This window comes from Macadamia integrifolia, chromosome 6, assembly GCF_013358625.1.
Source record: "Macadamia integrifolia cultivar HAES 741 chromosome 6, SCU_Mint_v3, whole genome shotgun sequence".
Taxonomy (NCBI): Eukaryota; Viridiplantae; Streptophyta; class Magnoliopsida; order Proteales; family Proteaceae; genus Macadamia; species Macadamia integrifolia.
The window spans coordinates 40,091,765-40,109,509 of record NC_056562.1 but is presented as its reverse complement, the minus strand read 5'-3'; the positions used below and the strand labels follow the sequence as shown (position 1 = coordinate 40,109,509).

The 17,745-nt window shown below is 38.3% G+C and overlaps 2 protein-coding genes across 5 annotated transcripts; both read left to right on the top strand.

The window, feature by feature from the left end:
• Positions 1-4,771: 4,771 nt before the first annotated feature.
• On the top strand, positions 4,772-6,811 carry LOC122082813 (protein transport protein SEC13 homolog B-like). The gene is made up of 2 exons (XM_042650589.1): positions 4,772-4,952; positions 5,517-6,811. Exon 2 carries the CDS (start codon positions 5,583-5,585, stop codon positions 6,489-6,491), a length of 909 nt encoding a protein of 302 aa, XP_042506523.1. The 5' UTR covers positions 4,772-4,952; positions 5,517-5,582; the 3' UTR covers positions 6,492-6,811.
• A 7,554-nt stretch (positions 6,812-14,365) lies between these two features.
• LOC122081130 (E2F transcription factor-like E2FE) lies at positions 14,366-17,745 on the top strand. Of its 4 annotated transcripts, none has more exons than XM_042648115.1 (12): positions 14,366-14,775; positions 14,891-14,958; positions 15,052-15,104; positions 15,185-15,262; positions 15,357-15,414; positions 15,496-15,630; positions 15,813-15,880; positions 15,992-16,064; positions 16,185-16,246; positions 16,329-16,737; positions 16,912-17,003; positions 17,409-17,745. In XM_042648115.1, the coding sequence occupies exons 1-12, from the start codon at positions 14,687-14,689 to the stop codon at positions 17,412-17,414; spliced, it is 1,191 nt and encodes a 396-aa protein (XP_042504049.1). In that variant the 5' UTR covers positions 14,366-14,686; the 3' UTR covers positions 17,415-17,745. The 4 variants fall into 4 exon arrangements, with proteins under 4 accessions (XP_042504049.1, XP_042504047.1, XP_042504050.1 ...); XM_042648113.1 differs by having other exon boundaries at positions 14,369-14,775; positions 15,357-15,413; positions 15,498-15,630; positions 16,173-16,246; XM_042648116.1 differs by lacking the exon at positions 16,912-17,003 and having other exon boundaries at positions 14,369-14,775.

Genomic DNA, 17,745 nt, shown 5'->3' with positions numbered 1-17,745 from the left:
ACTATGGTAATTAGAATGTGATCTTATTTCTACCATTGCTATTTTCATGCATATATGTGAAGTAAATTGCAAACATCTAAAAGTACTTGATTTAGAAAATTGAAAAAAAAAAAAAAATGGACAGCATTTCCCCTATAATACTAACATCTGAAAATACCTGATTTATAAATCCATCATATATAATCTTATAGATTCAAAATCATAAAATCCAACATCACAACTCCATCACATATTAAGAGTTTCATACATTACCATGACTCAGTCCATCCATTGTTCAAATTACATAATGATTCCGAAAAAAAAAAAAAAGTGAATCTCCAGTTCTCCACCTTCTTCTATCACCATCTCCTACTTCTTCCTTGCTTTCCTCTTCTCTTACTTATCTGTCATCTTCATTTTAAGTCTTGCTTGTACTGAATCACCAATATCAATTGTTGTAGAAACCTATGACATAATAAACATTTGGGACAAGCTTGCATCATCTTGGTCATCATTGCCTCTTCTTCTTTCCTTTAAAAACAAAAAATGCAACATCAGTATTAGTGTATATTATAGGTTACAAAAAAAAAAAAGGTGATGATAATGTGATATACCTTCCCAACAGATCTATGGCTTGAAGAACCCTCTTATTTCCCTCAGGAGAGCCTCTTCCACAAGTTCTCTTATTATGGCATGGTCTCTTCTCGCATCTGAGAGATCTTATCTTCTTTCTAAAATTATTAGGAGGTGCTTCCCCAGGTTCCCTTTTCCTTTCACCCTTGCTCGGTTTGCCTACTCCTCTCTTCAAAAGTGGTGGTTGGACAACTCCTAGATCTGACCCAATGTCTAGCTCAAATACATATGGGATGGAAATATATCATATGTTCATATGTCTTCATGTACTTTTCCTTTGTGAAGTAAGTTGCATAGTAGTCCTCAATTTTTTCTCTCTTATGGGCAATGGCAGCCACTGCATGCTTGCAAGGTATACCTGATAATTCCCAATCTTTGCATCCACATGTTCACAACCTCAAATTGACCACATGTCTTATGTAGAAAGAATTTACCACCTCAAATTCATTTGTGTTACCAAGGTACACCTTGCATTTCCTCGAGAGTTCATATACTTCAGCAATCTTCTTCTTCACAACATGAGTGACAGTCCCATTCAATGAAAGACTTTGATAGTATCTCTTGTTCAATTTATCCATTATTTTAATCCTAATACTATCAATCACAGATAAAATGGGCTTACTGCGAAAATCACCAACCCAGTTGTTGAAACTTTCTGTCATATTGTTAGTGATTGCATCATTCTTACAATCAATATCGAAAGCATGTTGATACCATAATGCTGACGGCTTCTTCACTAACCACTCATATGCCTTGATGTTGATTTATTTGATGGAATTCATTGCACTATGAATAGATGCATAGTAGGTGTTGTGAAAGCTTCCCATAAGTATTTCTTCAACAAGAGACTGTTGTATTTCCCCTTGAATTTCATGTAGATGTGTCTATTACAATTTCGAATGTGAGCATTGGGAAAGATATCATGGATGACATCTGTGAGACCCTATGAAACACAAAATTCAATCAATTAAATACTGACCATTCAAAAAAAAAAAAAAAAAACTAATACTATCTTCAAGGAATGGAATGGTCTACTTTTTGGCCATCTGACATAAATGTCAAAAAAGTGTTATCACCAGCAGTTCCCAATGCTTCATATAAACATTCAAGGAAAAATCTTCAATTTGCTTTATTTTCAATTTCCACAACTCCATGGGCAATTGGTAACACCTCGTTGTTCCCATAAATAGATATGGTTCTTAATAAAACACCACCATATTGGCCCTTCAAATGGCAACCATCAATTCCCAAGAATGGTCTACAACCATTCACAAAGTCTTTCTTACATGCATGGAAACAAACAAACAACCTCTTGAATATTGGTGATGTCTGCATGTCATTTATGTGCTCATACTAGAGTTTAAAAATACTTTATGGGTTCCTATGCAGTATTAGCCTACCATATGTAGGTAAAAAAGAGTATGACTTCGAGTGACTACCTTCATTTTTTTCCAATGCAATTTGTTGGGCTCTATAAAATTTTATATATGGAACATCACAATTAACCCCATAGTTCTTGCGTAGTATAGCATTCATAGTATTATGATCCAGCGCAGGGTCAGCCCGTAGCTCAAATTCAAGTTTCTCAGCTATCCAATGTAAGGTAATAAGCTTATGACCAGACTGCCATGTACAAGTGTGATTTGGGTTTAGGGTCTTCAATAAGAATGCAGCCCCATGATTAGTTGGTGAGGCATGAACTCTCTATGTACAACCATCGGCTGCGCACCTCGTTGTGACCCTTGCCTTCTTATTTATTTTAAATATGAGCTCAGAATTGTGGCGGATAGCAAACTCTTTAAGCTTAACTCTGAACTCATTCACATCAAGATAAATTGCTCCAACATTAATGTTACTATCATCACTATCATCATGGCAAATTACTGGCTCAAAATCATCTGGATCATATATATTTGGATCATAATCATCTAGCTCGTCATGGATGCCTACATCCTTTTCATGCTCACCACCTACATCTTTCTCATGCTCACACTCTACATCATTGTCTTCATCAGAATCTTCAAGCTCACATTCACTGTTACTCAATTCACCATGATCTGCTGAATCATAAACAAAATCTGCATCACTATTATCTGAATCATCTAAAGATATGATGTCAACCACATTAGCTCCCTTACCCTTGCTCCCATAATTAGGTCCCTCAGTTGACTGTTGCCTAATAGGCTCAGGATCTACAGGCTCTTTAATTTCTTTACTTCCTTCATGCTTAGAATGCTCAGTCCTCTTTGTAGTGGGTGAAAAACCTTGAGAGTTATCACTTGCATTAGCATTTGACTGAGACAAAGTAGTAGCCTTTGCAACATATAAATTACTCTCAGAATTACCATTAGAACTCCCTATTGAATTATATCTTGTCATATTTAACATATAAGAAGTCCCTCCACTAGTGATTCCATAATATGTGCTCCTAGCACTAGTATTGTGTTCAGGGTTCGCACCTCCACTTACACTTGAACTTCCTACATGCGTACTACGGGCCATTGCATTGGAACCCCCTCTGACAACAGTTTGCTTTGCCTTATTTCTTCCCATGTCCTGGTATCTATAACCATCACCATCACCATCACCATCACCATCACCATCCATTATATAACAATGTCCATGTAAAGTATTGTCCCTTGAGATAACATTGTTGGAATGTGAGTTGATGGTACATCGATCTTTCTCCACATCACTCCATGTAAGATCAAACACAGTCACTTTTATAACATCTTGATTGGTATTTGAAGAGAGCAGTCATAGCATAGAGCTGTCATCTCCCAATATCAACTCTTCATTGTTTGGGAGTGTAGACTTCATTTTGAATGTCACATCATGACTAACGGGCACATGATCTACCATAGTGCTATAGACATCACATAGCAACTCTATATAACTATATCTTTATGGGTCTATAATCTTCTTCTCATATCTCTTCCGCCAATTAAATAGAACTCCACACCTCAGTTCCATCACTACATAACAAATAAATAAAAATAACAAGAGGTGATATTGGGAGATGATTTTAAACTCTATGTAATTCAGAATCACTATATGTACAATTACTCATGAGGTTAAAATTAAAGAATGAAAATATTAAGAAGCAAAAACTCTTATCAATGATTATCAAGCCACAGATTCTATTCAATTTTTCTTCCACTTTTGATGAATCCCATTATAATTAAAAGTCTCCTTCCAAAAACTATAGAACCTCATAAGAGAAAAAAAAAATCAGAAAATTCAATTCAATCTTCTTCCACTTTTGATGAATCCCATTATAATTGAAAGTCTCCTTCCAAAAACTACACAACCTCATAAGAGAAAACAAAACAAAAAAAAAATAAATAAATAAACAATCTCTTTCTCTTTGCTCAGTGTCAGTGATCTCAATAAGAGTAAGAGAATCCATTTCAAAATCAGAGAAACCCTAAAGAGCAAATCAAATAAAAAAGAACACTTGCAAATCTCAGTAAAAAAAAAAAGCAATAATATGCACAGTTGAATTGAAAACAGGGTATATTGAAGTTATGCATTTTCCTTTTTCACTATATTTCCTAAATTTGAAGATACACATGTTCCTCTTACCAATTCAGAGGGAAATCGCAGCAAGGGCATAGTCGATCAAACCTTCCGTGAGGTTCACGAAGATACTGTTGTCGTCTAGAGGTTCCGTCGACTTTGCAAGGATTCCGTCGCTTCTCACACAGTCGATCGATCCTTCTGTGAAGATGAAGACGATGAATTGAAAGATGGAAAGGGCTTGGATGAAGACAGAAGACGAGATTGAAAGAGGGAAAGAGCTTGGATGAACACCTCGTTGCAGTTAGGGCTTATCTGAGACGGTTTTGGATGAAAGAGACGATGAGAGGATTTCCCCCTTGCAAACTCATTTTAAGTGAAGGGTATTTCGGTCACTTCACTTTGTTCAGGGGGTATTTTAGGTATAAAAAAATGACCCCACCATATAACGGATTCAAACTCACGGTCTTTAACATATTGGACTCAAATGTAAGAATGTTTCATGCTTCAAGGGAGGGGGCGTAATTCGCTCAAACTATTGGATCCACATGTAATTTCGGCATACTATAAGAGAGGGGGATGTAATTTTCCCTAATCTTATTATGTTTTGCCTCGTATTGCGTAATTTGGTAATTGAGTTCTCCAAAATGTATAGTTCAATAAATTAGGTCACAGGTATTTCTCTCTCTTTTTTGGGTTAATCCACTCTTCTTTTTTTTCTTCGCAGTTGGAATTCAATCCCGGAGGAGCATTTCTGAAAGAAATTTCCCCCCGTCGAGTTTTGTCCTCGATCTGATCCGTGAATTGTTCATCTCTTGAAGGTAAGTTTTTCCGTTTTTCCTCTCTTGCTGTTCATTCGAGTTTTTATGCATTCGCAATTTCGTTCTATCGTCAAATAAGATTATTCGTTGCTGTCTATCCAGATCGTTAGTGAGATTTAGGGTTTTATGATCTTGACAACTACCCGTTTTCTTAGTGTGCTTGGATTTTTTCGAAACTGATCTATGTCCCTTCCTCCACACACCCCCCCCCCCAACTTGATTTTTGGTGGATTTAAAGAGAACGAGATCTGTTTTTGGTGTTATTCTCTTAACAGTAATGCTGTTTGGATGCTCAAATCGGACAAAATTTTCTATAATTCCCCATGCTTGCGTAGTGAGTAGTGAAACACTAAGATGAGGAGGGGATTAAAATGGAAAAAGCGTGTTCTTCGCTTCCAATTCTTGTTATATACAAGTGCCTATCCCTAACAAATGGTTATAGTTTTTCTGTGATTAATTGTTATAGGAGAAAGACGAATTGTTAGGACTAGTCTGAATTTATTATAAGAATCATGAGGAAATGTATGAGATATTGGGAGGACTGAATTGAGATTCATGGAACAGGAGGGAGTAAGAGGAGGAAAAGGTGAAGCGAAAGCCGGAAGCCCGCGAGAATCAAAATTGAGAGCGATGCCTTCTCAGAAGATTGAAACGGGTCACCAAGACACCATTCACGATGTGGCCATGGATTACTATGGCAAGCGTTTGGCAACAGCATCCTCTGATACAACCATCAAGATAACTGGTGTGAGCAGCAATTCTACCTCCCAACATTTGGCAACATTGAGTGGTCACCAAGGTCCTGTTTGGCAGGTTGTGTGGGCACACCCCAAATTTGGTTCCATCCTTGCTTCATGTTCTTATGATGGCAGAGTGGTCCTTTGGAAGGAAGGTAACCAGAATGAGTGGACTGAGGCCCATGTTTTCGATGACCACAAATCCTCCGTCAATTCCATTGCTTGGGCTCCTCATGAACTTGGCCTTTACTTGGCCTGTGGATCATCTGATGGAAACATATCGGTCCATGCTGCCAGGGCCGATGGTGGATGGGATACGACAAAGATTGACCAGGCTCACCCTGTTGGCGTCACTTCTGTTTCATGGGCCCCTTCAATGGCTCCTGGTGCTCTTGTTGTATCTGGCACATTTGAGCCTGTTCAGAAGCTTGTTTCTGGCGGCTGTGATAACACTGTTAAGGTTTGGAAGCTCTACAATGGAAATTGGAAGATGGATTGCTTCCCTGCCCTTCATATGCACAATGATTGGGTTAGGGATGTTGCTTGGGCGCCTAACTTGGGGCTTCCGAAGTCTACAATTGCAAGCGCTTCACAGGATGGAACTGTTATTATTTGGACTGTAGCTAAGGAAGGTGACCAATGGGAAGGCAAGGTTTTGAATGATTTTAGGACCCCGGTTTGGAGAGTCTCATGGTCACTAACAGGAAATATATTGGCCGTTGCAGATGGAAACAACAACGTGACATTGTGGAAAGAAGCGGTTGATGGGGAATGGCAACAGGTGACTACTGTTGAGCCATAGACTACCAGTGCTTATTCATCTTACTGCTGCAGTCTCATGGTTTTTTGCCATGGCTGGCCGCTAGATTGCCTGTTCTTTCCCCCTTTTATTTCTTACTGTTCAGATAGACTCAAAGTGCTTATTCATCTTAGTGCTGCTGTCTCATGGTTTTTGGCCATGGCCATCACTAAATTGCATTTTTTTTTCATCTCTTACTCTTCAGGTAGACTTTATTCCCTTTTTTAGGGTTTTGATTTCCTTACACTCTTTTTGTACTGGTTAAGTATTGGTTCAACCGATTTATTTTGAAATGAGTAGTGGGTCGCTGAGCACTTTACAGACTTGTGTTTCAGTTTTCTTTTGGATGCCTGAACCAGAATGGATAAATCAGGGTTATTGCTCTTTGGTGCTAAGCTAAGCCTCTTTGATTGCAAAAAATTATTTTGTGTTATTATTTTATATTTACAAACTAAGTGAATAATGTGTGGAAGGAAGTGAGGATTGACTGACAATATCAGTTAACTATCTCAAGTGTCAAGTGGGTCAAATTTATTATATCCACAAGATAGTCTGGTAGGGAAAAAAATACCAAACTGTGATGCAATTGTTAAACTTGTTTCTTCTCAAAGGTGCATACTTGTTTGTGTAGTAGTCTAAAAATTCCCAGAACTCTTTTATTTATTTGTTTTGATAGATAAGATGCCCACAATTCAACATGACTCTACTAATTGAAATCAAGTCATTCCAGTTGAGAATCAGTCTTATCTCACTGTGCTCGTTAGCTAGACTGAGCCCCAAGCTCAGCTTACCTACCTGAGTTAGCATCCCTTGTACAGATATTATATTATGTGCTTCTCATTTAGATCTTACAAACATAAATGGCTTCTTACTTCCGTGCTAATTTTTCTTCTCTAGGATTGTGATGGGGGTTTGGACTTTGGATATAAATTTGGGGCCAGTATTATGATTGGATTATGGGCAAACCAAGCTGGGACTAATCTGAGTTTGAGCATCTTTTGTTTATCACAGACTTAAGCTTTAGCTAAGCCCAAAGGCCCATAACCAAGTTCTAGAAGCTTGACACTGAGTAAAGCTTGTTGTGGATGGGATCTTTTACTGGCATACATCTTTTGAATTTTGATTTTCCATGCACTGATCTTCTAGTCTTCTGTATATGTACTTTGGGCAGACTGTAATAAATATTTGTGTTGTCTTGGAATGTTAGTAACCATGAAGAACTTGGAGATGTTACATTGACGCCATAGTTGTACTTATGTTGAAACTGAAAGGTGTCTTTCCTCTTTACTAGGATTGTAGAGAGTGGCCTTTGAGTGTTGTGTTACATTTTCTAGGTCTTCCAGTGAACTTTTAGTTAACACCAAACGCTTTACCTTTGCTTCCCAAGTTTTGGGAACTGGGTGTTCCACCTGAAATTGAAGCCTTTTTTATGATAGTGGCAGCTCTAGAAAAGAATTAAGAGATGTTATGGTTTGTGAAAAATTGAAGAAGGAAAGGAGCCTGTTTTAAGTCTCTTGACATTGTATAGTGTTAAAATAAAAGGTTATTCATCAAAATCTTTCCTTCACAATTTTTTTTGGATAAATAAAATGACTGTGGTGTACCCAGTGCATGAGGCTCCCGCCACTGCGGGTCTGGGGAGGGTCATAATGTACACATCCTTACCCCTGCTTTGCGGAGAGGCTGTGTCCTGACAAGGAATTGCGATGAGGGAACGATGTTTGGGTACAACTGAGTGAATCACTGTCTGGGCTCTGAAGTTTGTTCACGGATAGTGTCTCAACAATAGAGTTATCCTTCTTGGCTGCATGAATAGGAGCAGCAGCAAAGAGCTTATCAATGGGCTGAAGAAGCTAGCTTATTCAAGTCCTTCAAAGCAATGAAAAATGGATTAACGAAAGGCAGTCGAAGTCCTTACTGTTTGTTAGCAAAAGATTTCATATGCTGTTGGACAGTTCTGCGTTCTCCATACCAGCCTGGGGTGGCAGGTCATGAAAAATCATTAATTGGTCAACAGAGAGGTCCAAAGATTTGGTTTGTTCAGACTCGTGAGGTCATAGCCTCACCTTCATGGTCAGCCTTTCTTACTGCCAGACTGGATTTTCAGATACCCCCAACACTAAGCTGGAACAAGCCAATGCTCAGTCTAGTTTCAGAAAATTGAATCAGAGGTTAAATACCCAGAAGAAGGGGGGTGGGGAGTTAGAGATTAGTTGCCTCTCCGTTTAGTTCCTTCACTCCCTCCTGACAAAAAGTTTCTTTCTTTAATAGTTTGCCCATGCTCTCCTCAATCATCGGCTCTTTTTGTTTTTAATCATAGAGGTGGTTGTCTTAATTTATCTTCTTTATACTGATATTGTAATAACTGGGACTAATGGTTGTGTTGGATGATTTTCTGAGTGAGTTTGGATTTTAAATGGGATGGACCTTACCTTTATGGCCTTGATATGCTGCTACCAATGCCTCTATTATCTGTGTATAGTCATGGTCTGATGAGTCATGAACACAGCATCAATGTGCACTCAGTTGATGCTTTAAACATTAGGATCTAGTTCCCATCCCCTCTTTTCAGATTGACTTGGCATTCGTTGGGGTAATCTGACAAAGCACTTTGACAAGGTGAGATCCTGGCTATTGCCTCAAGCTTACTGCTTCTTTTGTCATGATGATTTGTTTCTCTCTGTTATGTATTATTTATTTCCATCCTTCTCTTTAGTATTATGCTTCCACAGTTGAAACAGCAAAATTTTACGTACACGCTTGATCAAATTTTTGCATAATATATTAATAACTGGTGGAACTGAAAGCTACAATTCCTAAGCAATGTGTGATGCTCTTAGATATGTTGAAATTTCATTATTCTTAGTAATTTGTCTTTTCATAGACTTCTCCACAACCTTCGTATATTATGATAGATTCCTGTTTTCAAGTTGTACAAAGGCTTGTTATTATTCTTCCATTCTGTTGTCTATAAAGCCCTTTTTTGAGACTTGAGCAAAATGATTAGATACTATGAGCTTCCATTATTACTCAGAAGAAATGACATCCACTGTTTACTGCGAAATTTGTCCTGGTTTTCTTTACCAAAATCTTTTATTTATTACCTCAAATTCATGTTAGTGGCATTAGATAGCTATTATTGTTCTTTATATTCTTGGGCAGGCAGCTGTGCAATTCCATGCTGAAGTTAACAGGAAGCCTTAAGGGAAGAATCCTGTTTACAGTTATAGTAGAGCCTAAGACCAAAGGCCATCCTCATTCTAGTCATTGTGAATTAGTTTATTTACAATATAACATGGTTTTCCTGGTACTAGCAGCCTAGAGTAGATTATGTTTCACCCCCCCCCCCTCTCTCTCCTCTCCCAAAAGTTGTAGTTTTGGTTTTATAGTTGCTTACGATGTGTTCTAGTGCATGGTCTTCTCTGTAATAATGAAATTGTGATAAGACCGACCTGCCTAGGTTTGTGGCTCCTGCCTCCTGGGTTTTCAATTTTTTTCGCTACAGTTTGTCTGGGTTTTGCAAAGGCTCTGTTTGTTTCGGGATTGGCCAATACCGATCTGAATTGGTTTGTATCGAACAGTTTTACCCCCGTTTTTTAATTTTAATTTTATTTTATTTTTTAACCTTTGATCTGATACTGATTCCTGAACCAGGTTCGACCAGGATTCAGTGGATCCGATACCGATTACTTAATCCTTGATCGATGAGTGGTATCACGATTCACGACTAGTGAGTGGTGATCGGTATTGGATTGGCCAAGGTATTGGCAGAGGCCGTTCCTGACTGATCCCCTAATTTTAAAGAAAAATAAGGGTAAAATTATCCAATCCGGATAATTGTCGTATTGGAATCATTCGAAGCTAAAACCGTGCCAAAATCGATTCTTATAACCATATTTGCAAGACTCAGGTATGAATTTCGCTAAACCCCTATGGCTATAGTCAGATCTATCATCGCATGCCAGGTTCTTTCTAACATGCTCTCTCTATGAGCCATCAAAATAATTATGGTGTGAATTTTTTATTAAGGAATTTTTTTTTGGTAAAAGCAAATTCATTTAGATAGAAGACATGAGTTACACAAGGTCTCAGTGCTCAGAACACGAAACCCAATGAGTGGAATATAGCTAATCCGTTGTACATGTCATTGATGGGGCCTTCTAAGATAGGGATGGGCAAAACCAATAATTTTCCTATACATATAGTTATAGACACAATTTACATTAGCAGGGGCAAATTTCTTTTCACTATGCATGTGGCTTAGTGCATGCCAGACAAAGATTGTCCTAGCATACATGAGGCCCAATGAATGGCCAAAACATATGACCCAGAAGAGTTATCCTACCATAAGCCAAACAACGAAAACACAACTGGCTAAAGTAAGGAGTTGGCCATCATGGGTGGCCAACAAGGCAACACAGCCGCATGGGCTAGCCCAATCCATCAAAATCTTGGTCCAAGACATGTTGTACATCCCTACATCATCTTCTCCACGCACCGTAGACCCTCTTCGGCAAACGAAAATCGCTAGAGCTCCGATCTGGACTTCATCCATGGCCACGTCGAAGAGGATGAAAAGAGAACAAGCAGCGTCAAGATCTCTAGCATAGAAGTTCCTAGCAAGAGCAACAATCTTGGAGCGCAAGGTTTCAAGAAGACCAGTAAAAACTGCAGATCTAAACCTAAGATTTGGGCAAAAGAAGCTCCACCATGGCTTTCTTCTCTCAACCATTGCTGTAGCCAAGAGCACAAGGTCCTTTTTCATCATCGTCGGCGTCGGCGAAGTTGCAAACGATAACGGAGAAGGAGAGGGAGAGAGGAGGGTGTAGTTCGGTTGAAGTGGAGACATAAGGAGAGAAACAAATCAGTAGATTTGCATACCTGTTCAACACTTGGTGGTGGGGAGGATGCGTGGGAGGGGGATGGATGCAGAGGGCGGAGAGTTAGGGGTTGGGAGGAGGGATGGATGTGGGAGCATAGCTGGAGTCGAGGTGTGGAAAAGGAGGGATTGAGGGTGTTGGGGCATAGGGGTGGGGCAGCGGAGGACTGGAAGGTCCATGAGGTTGGGCAGGAGCTTCAGATGAGAGGGACGGGTGGCGAAGATAGGTTGAACTATGGGGTTTTGTGATGGTGAGAGTGGAAGTAGGGTGAGAGGTGGGCGGGTATGCTTCCAACATGTTGTCGTCGTCATTGTCATCATCATTATCACTGTCATCTTTGTTGTTACCACTTGGTGGACCAAGGATCATGGCGGAAAACTCACAAACCACAAAGAGGAGGAAGGGGGAAAAATGTTAACACACCACTAGGTGAGTGGACAAAAACACGCCACAAAGGGTAGAGGAGTTAATGCCAGAAAGGGCAGAGGCGTTCATGAAGGTGTGCGGCTCACTCTTATGTTAGTTTCAAGAGTTTGGGATTATTAGGAAAGTGTTTTATGGGGAAGAGTATGGTTCCTACATGTGCAAGAGGGTCAATGGGAACGCACGAGAAAACATCCACATAAGAGTCATTTCTCTTTCATGGGGAGTGAGTGGGTGGATCATTTTGTCCAATGTCTTTGCGCATAGGGGGCCACATTCCTTCATAGAAAACATTTTCCCCCTTTTTTTAAAAATTTTTTTATTAAAGGAAAAACAGTAGAATATACCACCAGCTTTTGGTAAAACTAATGGCATACATCAATTAGAGGATCTGCCTTGCCTTCAATGACTGATGCTCCAACGAGCGTCCAATGACTCCTCTAAACACGACACCAGTTTTACATTAAATCCAATGATCAAAAAAATTATAAAATTTGTTTTCATTGAAAAAGGGAAGAAAAACTAGTCTTTTCAATTTTTAATTCATAATGGGAATAGTAAAGTCAGTTTTATTTTTCACTATTTTTTTTTTAAATTGCAGTATGCTGTAATGGCAGAAGTTAGGCATATCGTCAGACTCAACCAATGAAGAAATTGAGATGAGCAAGACAAATTTTTTTTCAAGTGAAAGATGAGAGATAGACATATATTTGGTTATATTCAAGCATTCCTAATCTTTTCTAATTTTTTTTTTTTTTGGTACCAAGTTTTATCTTCATTGTCCCTAAACAAACACACCCTTAATTGTTTAATCTAATCGATTAAATCAACCACGTGTTGTTTTATTGTCATAATTTTTTTTGGAAATTGAAGTCTGAAGGTTATTTTACCAAAATAAAAATAAAAAAGTTTGAAGGGTGTTTAAAAAAAATTAAATCTGAAGGCTGACATGGTGAATCACTCGGTGACGTGAGTGTGTAACATGGTGGGTGTCAATGTGAACCATGGTTTAAAATAACGTTACATTCCTAGATATACGAGATAAGATTTTTGTTTTTTTGAGTAAAAGTGTAGAACCATGGTGTCGACACGTGTGGTTGTCGGAGATAGGAGGGAAAAACCAGATTCCCTCGGGGGATTCAAACCAAGTTTTCAAAAATCTAATCGTTAAAACCCAACTGGTTTTTTTACTGGCTCTTCTCTTGGCTAAAACTTTGGGGCTCTTTGTTTTGCCGACATTTTTTTTTTTTATTGTCAGCCTCTTATCCAGTTCCACAACGGCATTTCGACCTCTCTTGATTGGATATTTTTAGAAATAATTGATGATATTTTGATATTTTCTCTTCATTTTGTTTCATTTCTTTTTGTTTAATTCAAAGCAATTTTAATAGCGAAACCCACTTCCTTATGGGCGGTGCTCTTAAATTTTGTCTTTCTCATACTTGATGGATTCAGCCTTAGGGTGTTAATCGATTCGGTTTTGGTTTAAACAATACGGATCGGTTCGATTCACATTTATTTGACTAAAACCATAACCACACCATTTACTAAACGGTTCCACTTTCTGAAACCGTGACCTTTTAGTAAACGATTTTGGTTTCCACGGTTTATAAACGATGCCAGTTTCACGGTTTTAAATGATTTTGATTTCGATTTATTCCATACGGTTTGTAAAACGGTTCATAATCGGTTTGTTATAACTTGCAATCATCTCTAAATTGAAGATCATATGCTTATCAAAAAATAATTGGCAACCACAAATAATAAATTCTATATTAATGATGGTATGTCTTAATTTGATAATCTAGTGTTATTTCTTTGCATGACCGTTCTCAAACATTTAGAACTAATATCATATAACATCCAAATCCAGCATTCTACAGCATAAAATATTAAAATGACAAGTGGTTCAACCAAAATACCCCATATATGATAACATAATAATATAGTAATATATATGGATTACAAGTTCATGATCTAAAACATAAACTTGAACTGAATTGCAATAAATCATACAAAAGCAGGATGGACACTTAATTTAATTGTTAATTGTTATACGGATTACTGCCCCTTCTTTATTTAATTGTTATATGGATTAATCGGATCGGTTTAAACGGTTTCAATTCAGTTTGAAACCAACGGGTTCCACAGTTAAAATCGGCCCGACCCGTTTAGTTAATCGGCCTAAAATTTGAAACCATAATTGCACAATTTACTAAACGGTTTTGCGATTTTGGTGTAAATGGATCGATTCAGTTTCGCTAAACGATTTCAGTTATAAATTCACATCCTTAATTCAGCCTATACTTTTCCTTGTAAATAACTCATATCTCGGCAGGAGTTCCTTCTTGTCCGATTTTTTTGAATAACATTTCGTTTTTGTCCAAAAAAAAAAAAAAAAAACAATGAAGAGTAAAATTACAAGAAACTCCTTCCAAGCTTCCAAAAACGAACAAACTAGGGCGCGCGGCGCGCCTCTCAAGTCTCAACGTCGCAATTTTTTGAATTCTCGCGGCCTGTTCAAAATATTAACCTTCCCCCCCCTTCCTCCCAAGTTAAAAAGGCCAGCGGAGCAAAATCGCTATTCAAAATTCCAAACCCGCCAAGTGAGCTTATTAGATCTCCTACCCTTTATGTTATTAACGGTCTCCTCCTTTTCCCTCTCAACTCTCAAACGTCCAGATCTCTCTCTCTCTCTCTCTCTCTCTCTCTCGTTCTTTTCTTCCTTTTTTTTCCTCTTCATCGAAGGACATAGATTGCTCTCTCCGGCGCTGGATCTAAGATACCAGGAGATCACAATTTGACGTTCATTTTTGTTTGATCTTTTGTTTAACTCTACCATTAACGGCCGCAGCAGCGGCGGAAGAAGCAGAGGAACAAGAAAGAGATCAGGAAATGTCTTCGTTCGTTGAGTTTCAAGATCCCGAAACGAGGCCGCATGCCTATTGCAGGAAGCAGAAATCTTTGGGGTTGTTGTGCTCCAAGTAATGTTTCGCTTTTTTCCCTTTAGATCTTGGCTTTTTTTTGTCTGGTTTCAATATAATTTTCCCCTCGATCACTTGTTAGTATTGTTTTATAATCTTCCGAATCATTTCACAGCTTTTTGAGCTTGTACAACCGAGATGATACTGAGTCGATTGGATTGGATGACGCTGCGAATCGATTAGGTTAAACTCCGATCTGCTTTCTTTGCCTTCTCTCTTTCAATAGCCTCTATTACGCTGTGTTGACTGTGTTATCCTAACACCTTTTCGCTTCAGGAGTTGAGCGGAGGCGGATCTATGATATAGTCAATGTCTTGGAAAGCATTGGGGTATGATATTTGATCTTTTACCTGTTATGTTAGCTTGAATTTATAAATTTCTTGAAGTTTTATGCATATGATCCGTTTAGGTTCTAGCGAGGAAGGCGAAGAATCAGTACACATGGAAAGGATTTGCAGAAATTCCACAGGCGTTAGAGGAGCTTAAGGTAATCTTTTTGTTTGTAAAGATCACAGATCTCAAGTGATTTAAGACTGGAAGTTCTGTGAATTGCGCTAACTTGTATTTTGATACTTGATTAGGAGGAGGCTTTGAAAGAGAACTTTCCCAACACCTTCGATGCTAGCAACTCTGCCAAAGTAGGTTACATAGCATTTGATCCGCTTAATTACTCCTCTCCTTTTATTGTATGACTTTAATCGCATAATTTTCAAAATGGCAAGGTTATCCTATCATCGAAGGTTTCAGACGATGAAGAAGATGAAAAATCTATTGATCCAAACATTCCAAGCAAGGAAGACAAATCAAGCTCCAGTTCCGTTATTTCTAAACTTTCTGCATCCTCTAAACCTGCTGGTAACATTTGTTCTGCACTTTTGCTATTCATATTCTTTCGTTTTTTTTATGGTCATTATTTGTGGCAAAGCTTGCACAATATTTTAATTTTTAAATATGATCATCCTATATTGTCCCTACTTATAGAGTTTTGGCCAGTTTTGAACTGTTAATTTATCTCCCTTGGATATTTTATTCTACAGACAATAGAAGAGAGAAATCCTTGGGAATTCTCACACAAAGCTTTATCAAGCTATTTCTATGCTCTGATGTAAGTGGATGCTTACACACTTTGTTCTAGTTTCGTTTTTGATTAAATAATTAATTAATTATTATTATATATATTTTTTAATTCAACTCATCCAACTCCTCATTTCTTCAGGCAGACATGATCTCCCTTGATGAAGCCTCTAGGATATTACTTCGTGATGGCAACAATTCGGCTCAGATGAGAAGTAATTAATCCTCCCTTGTCTCTCTTTATTCTGAATTACTTTTCAGAGGCAAGAAATAGCAAGTGAAAAAAAAAAAGGTAGCTCCACGACTAATACTTTCTTCGTAAGGTAATTCTGCAGCAAAAGTTAGGCGATTATATGATATTGCGAATGTGTTGTCTTCCATGAGTCTTATTGAAAAGGTAAAATCCCGTTGCCAACTCCCATCCTTTTTCTTTTAATATGTGTTTGATTATTGTGTTGACCTTCTTCTTGATTTTGCAGACCCATCATGTTGAGAGCAGGAAGCCTGCATTTAGGTGGCTGGGAACTAGAGGGCAACCTGGCAATGGATCAGGAGGTTCTTTTGATTTGAAGGACACCAGAAAAAGACAGTTTGGGACTGAGATTACAAACAATAATTTCAAGAGAAACAAAGTGAATTCCTTGATGGATGAGAAGGCTAAGCTGAAGCCAAACCTCCAAATGCAATTGAAACATGATAATCTGACAAATGATATGGGCAGAAACCAGATCGAGCAACAGACAAAGCAAAGCTCCCAGGGTTTTGTGTTTGGCCCATTCAGTCCTGTTGTTATGCCCAAAGTAGGTGAAGCCAGCAAGAACAATGTCAAAAGAGTTCAGAACTGGGAGAGCCTTGCCTCTTCTTATCGCCCTCAATATCACAACCAAGGTAACCTCTTTTGAAAATTACCAGTTCTGTTTACTTGCATTGGATTTCAGTACTGTTTGACTGAGCCATCTGTGGTTGGGATCAAGCTAAGTGCCCTACATCAGCAATCCATTAGTTTTGCATTATGCTTCTCTACTTATATACCATGTTATTTGGTGATCCAACAATTGACAGCTCTCCAATCAAGATCGCATAGCTGTGAAAAAGTGTCGACGATCTTTGGTTTGGAAGGTTCACAATCAGACAGGAAAAGAGAAAAACAGAAGGTGCTTTTTAGGCCATCTTCATACTCTAAAAGATGTGCTTTTCCTGTACTTTTGGGGAAGTTATCCTTGTTTTCTTCTACGGTAAACATATATGACCTCCCCACATGGATTGAAAGTGCCCAAATTGAATTCAAGTTTTCTCCTTGTGTACCATCCCAGGTGGTACTGCGGTTGTCATTCCTAATTGCCTAACTTATAAAACTTTATTGGCCATGAGTCTTTTGGCTCAAGATTAGACTGTGGAGGGATCCTTAACTTTGAAACTTAATGGGCTATCCATCTTGTAGGATGTGGGCAATCTCTGGAATGCCCTGGCTGAAACATCAATATAAATATAAGCATTTGTAATAACGGAAACTATTTCAGCAAACTGACATTAGAATGGAATTATGTTGAATTTTGCAGCTTTGAATGACCTCTTTGCTCATTATCTAGAAGCGTGGAAGTCGTGGTATGTTGAAATCGCTGGCCAGCAACCAATAGAACAGTATTCTTGATGCACCTTAAAACTTTTTGACAACAGTTTACACATGTACATCAATGAAATATCAATTTCTTTTTGGTACATCCATTTTTCATTTTCTTGGGGTTAAAGAGGGCCTTGCTGGGTGCATGTTCTCAATGCTCCAACTGTAATGGCTATAAACCATTTCACCCTCCTCCCCTTTTTTCTAACCTTTGAATTGGATAAAAAATTGTTTCAGGGTTGGTGACCCATTATAAAGATTTGTTTACCTTGCTA

What these genes read in the sequence shown, in the direction of transcription:
- LOC122082813 (XM_042650589.1), top strand. Translation starts at nt 5,583, where the DNA reads ATGCCTTCTCAGAAGATTGAAACGGGTCACCAAGACACCATTCACGAT.
- LOC122081130 (XM_042648113.1), top strand. Translation starts at nt 14,687, where the DNA reads ATGTCTTCGTTCGTTGAGTTTCAAGATCCCGAAACGAGGCCGCATGCC. An exon ending in TGACGCTGCGAATCGATTAG is followed by an intron (nt 14,959 to 15,051) that starts GTTAAACTCCGA and finishes TTTTCGCTTCAG; the next exon opens with GAGTTGAGCGGAGGCGGATC. An exon ending in AGCTATTTCTATGCTCTGAT is followed by an intron (nt 15,881 to 15,991) that starts GTAAGTGGATGC and finishes TCATTTCTTCAG; the next exon opens with GCAGACATGATCTCCCTTGA.